Below are 13579 nucleotides of genomic sequence, written 5' to 3' on the forward strand. Positions count from 1 at the left end.
ATATAGACAACGATAAACAAAATATAACTGTACGAAAATTTACTTGTATTTTTATAGTGTAGCTCTAGTGTAACGGCTAAGTTATCGTAAACACTCCAGCTTGTTTCTCCATTGCATTAATTCTTATTAGCCTGAAGAAACACCAAACATCCTCTTGGATGTATGACTAAGCTGAAAGTACAATAAAAAGACCAATGTATTCCTTCAACGTTCCAGTAGGTACACTAGATAAATCTATAAGATATATTGCATATTGACTGTTTTACAATCCAATAGTACTAGGTACTATATAATTATGTAGGTACATAAATGTGCGTAACTTTAATACTGACGCTTAATGTCCTCTAAAATATACTTTCAAAATACTAATCGAGATTCCATAGATTACTTCCACGCCTATTGTGTCTATAACGTAATCTAGTCGAGGTACTTATTTTATGGATTCTCATAGCTATAAAAATATAATTACGTATAATGTCATCATATTATATGTTCATAAAAATGATGTATATCAGCTTTACTGTTTTATTTCAAACAACTTTATTCACCTCCGTTTTTGCACCGTCGTTGAAGCTTTGCAAGCGACGACAAATTTAGGTTGAGAACCTATTAGCTATAAAACATAAATCGATTAAAATAGGAGTTAGTTTTTTGTAATAAAAGGATCATGACGGAATCCAAGAGGCTGAACATACATTTTTCAGTCATAGCTGAACACTCTCGATTAAATATCTTTCAAATAAAAATACTAGATCAAAATCCGTTTAGCCGTTTGGCTGCTACGATGCCACGGACAGAAATACGTTAAACTTATAAATTAATACATTTAATTAAGTAGATACCTTTGCATGTTGCAAACAGACAGAGGGATGTTATAAGGTTGACGTCTTTCTGTGCATTGTATCTCCTAAGTGAATGAACCGGTTTTAACCTAATTTAATTCTTGATGAATGAGGCTCAAGCTCAAATCTTCAACATTAGGTACTTCAAATAGCAGTGCTGCCATCTAGTATGCGTCAATGCTTAAAATTCGGAAATGCTTCTGTTCTATGAGTGGATCAAACTGTTATCTTTATTTCACTTTAGAAATAGTGTTTTGTGATCATATTCGAAATTGTGTTTAGGTTCTGTTTCTAGAAAAGCATAAAAAAATATGGGAGTAAGTATTTATAATTTTATTAACCAGGTTCTTTTTTCAAAAGGAATTAAGTACAATAACATTTGTATGTACCTTCTGTGTGTAAAAAATAAACATAACCTCAAATCAGCTTGGAGTAGATTTAAATCTTAGATTGATACCGATATCCAAACAATGATCCAATAAACAGTGCATATTATGTAAACACTATCACGGCGTTTCCGGCGATGAATATAATAGTTAGATAATAAAAATCATGCGAACTACATATCTTCTGATCGGAACTAAGTCTACGCCTACTGTTTTGTGCTAGGCAAGAGCGACCATTTCATTAAATACTATTTCATGAGACAGGACCCGGTCCTTCACTATTTCACCGGTCTTCATTATTTCCGTTAACTCAAAGCAGTTAGTCTAAATAAATGAGAGTACGTACCTATTTAAGTATCTACTATCGGTCATATGTTTAGAGCGAATCGTTATATATTTATAGCAAAATCCTAACTCTATCCTTAAACCTTTTCAAAGCCATTATTAATATTGCGACTAAATAAAACAAGTAATTTCGACTATTAAACTTATGAATTTAGGGTGAAACTGCAATTCTATACGGCTTCCGATTCTCCTCATGTTCTTGGCGAGTGCGAGCGGCCCTTCACATAAAAGGGATCCCGTTCGTGGAGAAAAACGTGGACATCGTGAAACAGCTTTCTCATCTGTGTGAGGAGTATCGGCGCATCAACCCAGCACAGAAGGTGCCATCACTTGTCATTGGTAAGATTTTTCTCATACTAGGCGACTATACTTAAGTAAGCTATGCTAAAGTAAGAAAATAAAGTAACTCAAAACTAGCTCAGGGATGAAAAGAAGGGATGACTTATCCAGACAACCCTTCTTTTCGTTAGAATAAATAAATACCTACACGTTTGATGTCAAGCTATATGGTAGATATACATGAATGAATAGCGACAGAATCACAGTATCCATTTAACGACACGACAGCCTTTAAAATGGAACTCTAAACCAGCAGACATAACTACACTATAACGATAAAAGTCGAAATAAGATCGCATAAGGCCGATCTGTGGACAGATTCATCTCATCTTCGCACTTCGCACGTCGTCGTTGGCTTTGAATGGTTTTATCCATACTTACTTATATCATAAATTTAAAAATGAATTTTAAATGCACCGATCGTCGGAAAAATATATTAATTAATGGTAACAAATAATGTAGTCTCATATCAGAAAGTAACCGAACATTTTATCGATGCCAGCACCCGTGGGTCGATTGACTATGAACATCAAATCCCTATAGATGCAAAAGGCGATTTCCCATGAGCCATAGAATTGATTCCCTTTCCAAAAGATTTCGGGTAGGTAATATTATTAAATTTGTGATCATAAAAATGAAGGGTTCAGATACAGCACTCGCGTAATCTGACAAAGTAAATGATACAGGTGTAGGCTTATTACAGGCCTCATAAATGTTCAGTCGTGGATAAAAGTATCAAAAATATGATTATGTCCAAAAGATTTCCCAAAAATATACAGGCAAAAAGAACATACTAAATACATTTCTTCCTTTGAAGCCAACTTGCAAAGTGTTTAATAAAAATGCGCTACTTTATTGGATAACTTTTTTGGACAACAATGCCACATAAGTTTGTTTACCAATCTTACATGATCAAATAGTACGTAATGGTGGTCATCCGGTGATAGGAAACATTGTGAGCACCTGCATTGTACCTAGTTGGTGTTTAAGAACTAGAATATTTGTGTGTGTGAAAAGGCCATGACTCTCAGCCATTTGCAATACTACGTTAATAAGATAAGAAAACTAATATAATAAATACTTTAAAAGGATACATATTGTGTGCCGTTGTATTTAGCTAAATAAATAAATAATATCGACGTCTTAATTTTGACTGCTAGTTTTAGATTTTTAAATCGTACTGACTTTTGCCTTAAATACTATCCTACCTAGCGTCTAAACTGAGCTGACACATAGATAAATCTAAATAACTAGATAATATTATTAGGTTAGCATCCTTGTTGATTGAAATTAATGAACACGCTTTGCGCTGTTGGCGCTCCATCTAAACGGATCATTATCTCCAAATTCTTAACAAAATCATTCCATTACTGCTATAATGGATACTCGTTTCCATTCTGTAGATAACGGAATTTCTTCGTAAAGTGAGTATTAACGTTTTATTCGAAAATCCATTTATTAAGATCTTTGTCAGGCAGACAGATTATGGGACAGGCGTTAAGGCTTTTACTCACGGGTCAGGTTCACTATTAACAATTTGTGAAATCAATTTAACTAAGTACTTTGCCAATCCCCAGTACCCGGTTTCGTAAATCATAACATATTTAAAAAATCTAAAGTATTTCTTTAGCAATATGATTGAAATCAGAATTGTAGCTGAAACCGAACTAGTTTTTTTTATTTGGAAGTGTGTCAGTCAATACCTAACCTTCAACTATAACTTACAAATGCACAACAATACGACTATTAATATGCAACACAGTCGGTCCAATCCATTAGCGACAATGTAAACTAATTTAGGATTTGTGCCGCGCATATTTAGTTCAATAATTGCTGATGTCACTCTTCTGACAATGGAGCGTAGTCGCTGAGTTGTTGCCTCGATACAATGGGGCTTATGGGATCACCGATCAAGTGCACTTGCGGTGGAGGCTCATTAATTACCATGTCATGGGGTATTATTTCATAGCTGCGTCGGATGGTCTGCCCCCCCGTTGAAAATTCGGAATAAAATATTACTTTTGTTCTAATAGGGTAAATTTTGTCCCAAAATTCCGAGAGTGGTATTCATATCCTGGATTTTAGTCAAACTACTAAAAAGAAAATTCTCCTGCCCCACTAGTAACCGTTTTGCCTTGTTCAATAACGGAAATACATGATGAACTTTAAAAAGTAATCAACTCAAGAAATTCTTCCTATAAGCGTGAGTTTTTTGCTAGAACAAGTCAAAAATATTATGTAAAACGAACGGTATCTCTAATTTACGTAAATAGTTCCACTATTAAATTCGTGTAAAATTTAAATTTGTGTGTTGGCCCAACAGATTAATACTTCTAGCTTTAACCATTCCATATCTTTACAAACGGTTATTCACCACCACCGACGATCTACGACTACCTTTGCCATTGTTCTTCTTTGAAATAAAGGAGAAATTCCAATTTCAGCACTTTGTAACACACATTGTAAATCAAATCACGTATCTAATTTATATACGTAATTACTAAGTACTTAGGTATATTATTATTAAACCCACAGAAATCTGTGTACAGTCGAGGGCAGATAAACATAACCTCCCTAATAACTAATTACCACAGGGGGATCAGGTTGATCTGCCCCTGACTGTACACCTAACATTCATAAACCTATATAAACAAAGAATTACCTACTTGATATTATTTGAAGGACTAATTTCCTTTATCACGTTAGCGATGAAGTAAGTTCTTTTGGTAATTAGATGTACGTAATGCGACTTAAAAGGCTCATCTCGGTGAAGTGTGCTCGAATGTACAAGGTTCGGCTCTTCGTGTAGGTAGTAGCTAGGTAAGTATTACTGACGACGGGTATAGGGAGGGCTCAACATAATAAAGTATAGGTTTTGTGTATACTATAAATGATTTTGATTTGATATAGGCTTAAGATAGCTTTACTGCACTCTCTCTCTCATCTGAGCATTTTCCCGGTTCCTTCCTCAGCCGTTGAGCATTGAAGCCCAGGGTCCGCTATCATAGTTTTTCATCTCTCTAGCTATATTGCACATCAATATCGGACACATATTTTTTAAGCTATTGCCACAAAAATATTATCTAATTAGATGAAATTGGAAAATCAATCGTAAAAACTATTTCAAGATTTCGCATACTAAACAACAAATTCCCAACAATCAAAAGCAAGAATCAAGATGAAGTTTTAAACGTCTATGAAGTACCTATTTCTCGGTATAAAAAATTTGCTACGTTTTTTTTATGAAGTCATTCATTTTAATTTAAGAATGAAGAAAATATTTCAAGTCTGTGGAGTATATATGGAGTAAGCGGCCAACGAACGAGCAGTTTACGATTTATTATGGATAAAAAAACTACTTGCTAGATCTCGTTCAAACCAATTTTCAGTAGAAGTTTACATAGTACATCATACATATTTTTTATTTTTATCATTCTTTTATTTTAGAAGTTACAGGGGGGAAGTGCGCAAACTATTCAGTTTAGAAAAAAATTACATATTACAAATTACAAATTACCTATCCATAGATACCCACGCGCATGGGTTTGATAAAAAGAAACCGGGTTGCACTCCGGGAGTGCCGGCAGAAGTAAAAACTTGAATATTTTAAAAAGATTTCACTTTAAAAATTGAGTTTCAGTTCTAAGTATGGGGAACCCTAAAATTTTTTGTTTTTCTATTTTTGTGTAAAATCTTATTGCGGTTCACAGAATACATCTATTTACCAAGTTTCAACAGTATAATTCTTATAGTTTCGGAAAAAAGTGACTGTGACATAGGGACGGACGGACAGGCAGACATGACGAATCTATAAGGGTTCCGTTTTTGCCATTTGGCTACGGAACCCTAAAAACAGTCGAATTGATAATGCCAATGATCCGATCAATCAGTTCATAAGTATTATTCATTGAGTTCGCCGCCTCGTCTAATAGGAATAGACCACACATTGAAAAAGCGAATTGGAATGTATTTGGGTCATTGAATTTTATGATCACTTGACAATAGCCTTGATCATACTTATTGGGTGACTATCAAATTCTTTCCGGATAAACAAAAAAAAGTTAGTATGTTGTCATATAAGGCAGTATCTAATTGTGAGTTAATGTTACTAATATTTTTTTTGCTTACGATATATCTAGTATCTACCCTTTTATAAAAAAAGTTAAAGCTGTTTTGTCACTATCGCAAAATACAGTACTCGACAATAGCAGAACGAGACAAAACATAAATAAATATTTTAGTTTAAAGTATGCCTTATCTTTTTTATGAATTAATAAAAAAAATATGATAATCTTTAAGCCGTATTGTTTATAATGCACCAATATTTACAAGATGGCCTGTAAATCTTACAAAATGTTGTTATTAAAAAAAACTATTCGTAAGAATGAACACGACAGAATAAACTTTTCTAACGAGGTTCACATCCAGTCGTCGATGTGTGCACTCGCTACACTGATCAAAGTCTTCGTTAGCCCCTATATAGTACTTATAACGCATAGTTGCTACATTTTATAGATATATACACAATATACAAGGTTTAACTATTACTAAATCATCGTCAGATATTTTTATGTTCTTACTGCTGGGGCAGATCAGATCGACTACCCTTCACAAAATTACAATTTTGTTCATTTTCTGTAGTAAATGTATATTAATATACTACGAATAAATTTATTTCAATTTCTAATGGATTAGAGTAAAAAAAAGTACATTTTTTTGTCAAAAATATGAAATAAATCGTGAACTTCGGTTTGAAATCTATATTTGATATCTATATAGATGCAACATCTATATGTTGCATCTGTTTAAATCAGCCATTTAATTAGAAAACTAGGCCGTTCATTAAACACCTGACATAGACATAATTTACATGTGGTACACTCGAGAGTTAGGATATAGGTAGATAGGGGGCCGCGCGCGGGGTAAAATCGTCGGGTCTGACTCGGCTTTACTGCGGTTTTTAAAATGTTATTTGAATTCGATTTTCCTCATAGAGACAATTAAAAAAACAGTAGTGTTCTTTTATTAAAGTCCTATAAAACAGGTGAATGGCAAATTATATATGTAAGTATATATATAGTTAGTATAAAGTACCTAGTTATTAAAATAAAATCTTAATGATTTATTCACAGGTCATACAATGAACCGGTTTTCCTTGATTTTCTTAATTTACAATGTTTCTGCACTACTTTTCTTTTACAGTAGAAGTAGAACCAGTAGAAGTAGAACGAAACTGAACAAATATTATAAGTAAGTAAGTACGGTTAGGAGAAAACTAATATTGATAGGACATTTTACCAAAAGCAAACCATAGCGAGTATTAAAATCGTACAGTGCCATCACATGGACCACTCATAATGAACACTAACCCTGTTATTTATAAAAAAGTTGAAGCATACTTCATGCTAAAAATGCTTATCATTATCGCACTTTATAATATTTGCCATTGACAGAAAGAGACAAAACATACTTTAGCTCAAAGTAGGTTTAAACTTTTTTATGAATAACATTTTGATGTGTGAAAACTATTCCTGCAAAAGTGAGTTGTGATGTGGTTTTGATAGTTACGCATATCTGAAATCGAAAATTGTAAAAAGAATAAAAATAATCTAATAAAATGAAATGCACTACATAACAAAAAACCTACAGCACCAAAATAACAATGTAATCTTCGTGGTCGATAAGAGCAGTTTGCTTTTAAAAGGGACTTGGTACTCACCACAAGTGCACAACCTTCAGCCAACGACCAACATTAACCTCTGAAGGGGCTCGTGAGGTTTCGGCTGATACCACACGAAGTCCACTGACACGTTGCTACGCGAACCTAGCCGCGTCCCGGGACTTCACCCCGTGAGAATAGGTATCAAAATAAAAACTAGGTATCAATGTGGGTACCATATGTTACTCAGGTCTTCTTCCTACTGGTAAGAAAATGTTGACAGCTGCCTTGAAAGGGCTATGTGTTTGTTTCGCGCGTAACTTGTTCACGCATACATTTAGATGATTGGCTCATATATCGATTTCTTTATATAATACTAGCTGCGTTCCGGAGACTGATTTTGCGTGAAAAAGTAGAGATAACAAACATAATTACATCCTCACAAACTTTCGCGTTTATAATATTAGTAGGATTTCTTTGCAATCGTGTTGTTTTGACCGCCCAAAGGTTCCTAAATAGGCGATGTTAATAAAACCAAGATGGCGGTTGTGAGATGTTATTAAATGAACAGATATTTTTAGGGTTTCGTACCTCGAAACGAAAAAAAAAACCTATAAAACTAATAAAATCACTTATGCGTCTGTCTGTCCGAACTTTACATATTAAACGATCGCATAGCTCTCGCTCGGCTTTGGTGTAGTCTCAGCCCAGTGAAAATGCTGCTACGCTGCTAAAGTCGTTTTGTTAAACGTGTACACCTATATAAAACTCTATTGTAAAGGCTGTGTTTTCTTCCACTAAAAAACTGGTGCAAAGTTATAAAAATAAAATAAAAAGTTGTTATAATTCAACTTTTTGCTTTGTTAACTACTGATAGTAAATTTCTAGTTCAACTTATGAAAGCCATCCCAGCCTAATATTTATATATTAGGTTAATTTGTATTGGCTACAAAGTTCTGTCAATCGACCTATTCATATAATCATGCAGAAAAATGTTTTAATATTTGACTTAATTGCGTAAACACGCAGATGGTGAGACCGTGGTGGAATCCATGGCAATCCTGCAATATATAGAAGACACTCGTCCCAGACCAAGCCTGACTCCAGATAAGCCGTTGTCTAAAACACGTATGAGGGAAATTTGTGAGGTACGTACCTCCAAAATAGGTATGTACAGTCAACCGCACATGAAGCTACTGAAAATCATTGCATATTTACCAATAATACAGCAACTTGACATGTGGTTGACTGTAGGTACTTTGCAGCCTTAGAAAAGGCCAGGAGTTTATCTTTTTTTTATCCACTTCTGCCTACCTAATATTCATTGATATAACTTTTTATTTATGATGAATTGCATGCTTAATGCAGTGTATACTACGTCACAAGTGTGCAGTGTAAACTTATATCATCAAACTGTTTAATAGAAAAGACGACAGTCGTATAATTGTTTAACCTCATATAGTCGCATATTTGTTTAACCTATCAATTCCCGCACGGCCCGATCTGATGCGATACTATTGTTGTTCAATTGTTTTTATTATCTCCATCGAAGGGCTAAAATTGGCAAAATTCACCATATTGCGAAAAATACCAAAGAGAGTGTACACCTACTATAGTGTCGTCAATAGATTGTGAGACAAGTGAATGTGAGTCAATGGAACGAATGCAAGTTCAACAACCTCGATCTCCTCAACCAACCTCGATGCCACAAAGATTCGAGGAGAGAATTTCAAAAATTGGAATTTCACACCGAAACGCTCACTCAGCCGTGTGTATTGTATCATCAAGTCGTCAAATTGAATTCACTAGTACAAATTGGATGAAATATCCCTGGAAATATCGCACTCAATCCGCGACAATTTGCACTCAATGCACGATTGTCGCTTCGAGCCCGTATGATTTTGACAGTCAATTTCGACTTTGCTATGGCTAATTGCATTGAAACGGTACCACATATCGGAAAGTATCATGTGACCTAATTTCAAATGTGAGACAGTTTATTTGATTAATTATTTATTAACTTCCATAAACTAGTTCGTTGTATTACAGTATATTAACTTTGATTATGCATACTTTACAAAGTTAATTGTAAATCATGAAAGATATATAGGTACGGCCATAGATAAAAAAATATAGTACGGCAATATTATACTCAGTTTATAAAAACTTTTCGCAAAGACAAATTTAAAGAAACTATTGAAGAATAATTCATGCACATATGAGATTCTTTGCGCATACTTACTTAAAATGGGATATCAATCAAAATGTATAGTATTTTGAACAGAATACATGATAAAAAGGAGCTTTTTAAAAAGTATACTTAGAAATGCTGAACTAAAGTAAATAAATATTAATCTTATATGGAAATTTTACAAATTATGTATAGCTGAGGAGTAGAGGTGCTAAATTCGCCAGCATATCTTACTCTATTCGCTGACCTCTAACCTATTTCTAGAGATATTTTAAAATTATATTATTTTTGGCCTTTTTTGATCGAAAACTCCCAGATTCGATTTTTAATCGGCCCCGCTCGCTTCCAGTAAACAAAATGTCGGTTTCATATATTTTTGCTATAATTCATTGGTAAATGAACATTTTTGTAAACGACGTACACAGACAATTGTATCGGGAATCCAGCCGCTGCAGAACGTGAGCTTGCGCTCTTGGTTCGAATGTGAGGAGAAGTACCTGCAGAAAGGGCGCCAGGTGATAGATCGCGGGCTCCAAACCCTGGAGGCTCTACTGCAGAAGTCTGCGGGCAGCTACTGCGTGGGAGACCAGCTCACGATGGCTGATCTGTGCCTGGTGCCGCAGGTCTTCAATGCTACTAACAGGTCTGGCCAGTTCTCACTTATTTTTTTATTATTTTAGAGTGTTCACAAACCTGCGATTGAATAGCTCTCCTATCTAAATTAGCCTAAAGTATAAAGTCGAGTAAACTCGATGGCGATTTAAATTTAGGTTGAAGCCGATTATCACCACCGTATTGTACCTATTTAAGTATTACTGCACATACCTATTATTTTATTGAATTGAAATTATCTCTATTTTACAGGGTTAAATTGAAGAATACCTAGAATACATTTATTGGTACTTTCATATTAAAGTAAAAAGCATATCTTTTGACTCCTAAAATATAACAAGCAGTACTTAGTTACTCCACAAATCACATTACAAAACAACTACATTTTTATTTCAGGTTCAAAATGAATGTGGATAACTATGTAACCGTTTCGAAATTGTATCAGAAATTGTTGGAAGAAGAAACATTCAAAGCAACTCATCCGAAAAATGTAAACCCAGAATAACCTATTCGGTTTACAAACTAACGACATTGTAATGCCATGCCAAGTTTACATTCTGAAATGTTCAAATATAATCATGTTCTCTGCAATAAAAGTTATTCTATATTTACATATGTGTTTTTTATATTATTAGTCGTGTATCTAAACGCTATCTTTTGATAGCCAGGTGGTCTGTGTTCCAAGTTTAAACAGATATTGATAGGCTAATAATATCTGCTCAAACTAGTGAAGTACTTAGTGATAATGTTTGGTATATGCTAACATTATTAGGTAATCTAAAACATTATCAATAAATTTTGAAAGTCGTTATATATCCATATACAAATTATACCTACAAGACAGAAGTTCCATTCTCGGCGTAATTCACTAAACCCTCCCCAAGTCGTACACAATGCCCTGACATATATAGACCACTGGCGCTACCTGCAAGCGATTAACGTCTTCAAAGTAGTTTACAACAGATACGCTGTTAGTAAGCCAAGGTTTCTAAATTTGGGGCAACTGCTTAGGAAGGAAATCTCAGGTGGGAAATTCATTAGTAATATTGATTGGATAAAGGATTAATATAAGTTAATTGAATCCAATGTGATAGATAGTCTATTACTTACTACTTATAATCTGATATAACCTTCACAAAGTATATTTAGTTAGAAGTACGGAGAAGGAATATAATAAGGATAGGGATGAAAAGTTTTCGTCCCTGAAAAATCTGAAAAGTCCCGGCGGAACCGCGGGCAAACGCTAGTATTGTACTTTTTCAATATGTGTGCCGAAATTGATCCGACTTGAAAAATTAAAACGTGGAATACAACAAAGTGGGTACTTTGTTGTATTCCTAGCTTTCTGTCTTGCAGCTGTGTCTTAGTTTTGACCGTGCTATGAATGATATATGAGAAGTCTGAAATGGATTTAAAGTTCAGTCACTTTTCTTGAATAATATATCTTGACGACCTCGGTGGCGCAGCGGTAAAGTTCTTGCCACTGAACCGAGAGGTCCCGGGTTCGATCCCCGGTCGGGTCATGATGGAAAATGATCTTTTTCTGATTGGCCCGGGTCTTGGATGTCTATTTATATATGTATCTATTTATAAAATATAGTATCGTTGAGTTAGTATCCCATAACACAAGTCTCGAACTTACTTTGGGGCTAGCTCAATCTGTGTGATTTGTCCTAATATATTTATTTATTTATTTATTTATTTATTTATAGATATCAATATAGCAAAGATTTAAGTCTTACAATATCTAAAACTGTTAACATTTGAAGTTTGTAGAAGTTTTTAGTTTGAATAGTATGTTGAAATATACATGATGATATTATCATATTTAAGAACACACGGTGTATAAAACTATTCAATTGAATCAAATTATTTTTCAATACGTATAGCTTTTATCACAATAATAACTGTTTTTGAAACAAGATAATCTATCGTTAGTTGAATAACCAACACCCTGTCTATCTCGAAGTACAAGTGCATCTGCAGCACATGGCAATGTATTTGTAGATAAAAAAGACTTCAAAATCAAAATCAAATCAAAATGCCACTGTCATGCAGTATTGCACTGTACTGTTGGGGTTCTTGTCACGGTACAGATCATTATAGTAATTATATCATTGTTATTTGGATACTCATAAGTACTCATGTTACCTAATATATTCGAGAAAAACTACAGAAGAGAAACAAAAAACCATGTATTTTATTTTCCTTGCATGCCCTATACCTTGATCAACTCTATAACCAAGAAAATAAATAAATTTTTATTCTCTCTGGAAAGGAAAAAAGAAACAAACATTAGATTTGACCTAAATTGGAATCAGAAACATAAGTTTCGAAAGTAGAGTGGAACTAAGTAGTGAAACATAAGCTGCATTAGTAGCTAGAAAACGAAATAGTGCTTTGTGAAACTTTGTAGGTACAGTGAAATGGAACTCGTGAATCAATTTGGTGCATAATTTAACGTTAGATATTATCTTTGTGCTAAATGTAATCAACATCGGTGCAGGTAATGTATGATAAAGTCAAATCATATTGACATAGTCTTTCGACGTCAATAACATAACAATGTGTTATGATTATAAAACCTTCTTTAGAATTATTTATTAAATTGTATTATAGTTAATTTTAATTTTAGTCACGCTAGTTAGGCTTATTAATTAATTTATCTCGTATTGCTTTGGTAGTATTTCAGTGAAGACGAGTCTTATTAATCCCTAATTTATCGAATCTCGACATTTCATCCGGCGGGAGACGAATGAACGATTAAATTTATCTTTCTGCGCCGAGATTCGGGTGCTGAGATATCCGAACTAATATAGTTACACATATAGGTACTGTATCTCTTATTACACCAATCCAACGTGTTATACTAAATACCTATCTGTATATATCTGTTTTAACACAATAAAACACACCGGGACCTCTAAAAATATTAAACTAAGATTTCCATTTTCACTTATGGCCCATATAAATGCGTCACATTGGGAAAGATATCAAAATATACTCGAAAGAGAAGAGACAAACGCAAATAAGTTTTTAACGATGTGCAAGTTTGGGACAAGTTTCGGAATCATACTTTCCTGTTCGCAAATTTCGATGGAAAAGTTTAGAAACAAAATGTGTTTCTATTCTTATCAAATGCGAGAGATTTAACAATCTTTACATGGTTGATAGTTTTTATTAACAATGAAAGTAAAAATGATGA

The 13579-nt window shown here is 33.9% G+C and overlaps 1 protein-coding gene across 1 annotated transcript; it reads left to right on the forward strand.

Moving 5' to 3' along the window:
• The first annotated feature begins 1026 nt into the window (after window positions 1-1026).
• Window positions 1027-10985, forward strand: LOC128670223 (probable maleylacetoacetate isomerase 1). Its single transcript, XM_053745710.1, has 5 exons — window positions 1027-1159; window positions 1729-1912; window positions 8601-8719; window positions 10188-10405; window positions 10771-10985. Exons 1-5 carry the CDS (start codon window positions 1154-1156, stop codon window positions 10877-10879), a joined length of 636 nt encoding a protein of 211 aa, XP_053601685.1. The 5' UTR covers window positions 1027-1153; the 3' UTR covers window positions 10880-10985.
• The last annotated feature ends 2594 nt before the right edge of the window (window positions 10986-13579 follow it).

This window comes from Plodia interpunctella, chromosome 5 (genome assembly GCF_027563975.2).
Source record: "Plodia interpunctella isolate USDA-ARS_2022_Savannah chromosome 5, ilPloInte3.2, whole genome shotgun sequence".
Lineage (NCBI taxonomy): Eukaryota > Metazoa > Arthropoda > Insecta > Lepidoptera > Pyralidae > Plodia > Plodia interpunctella.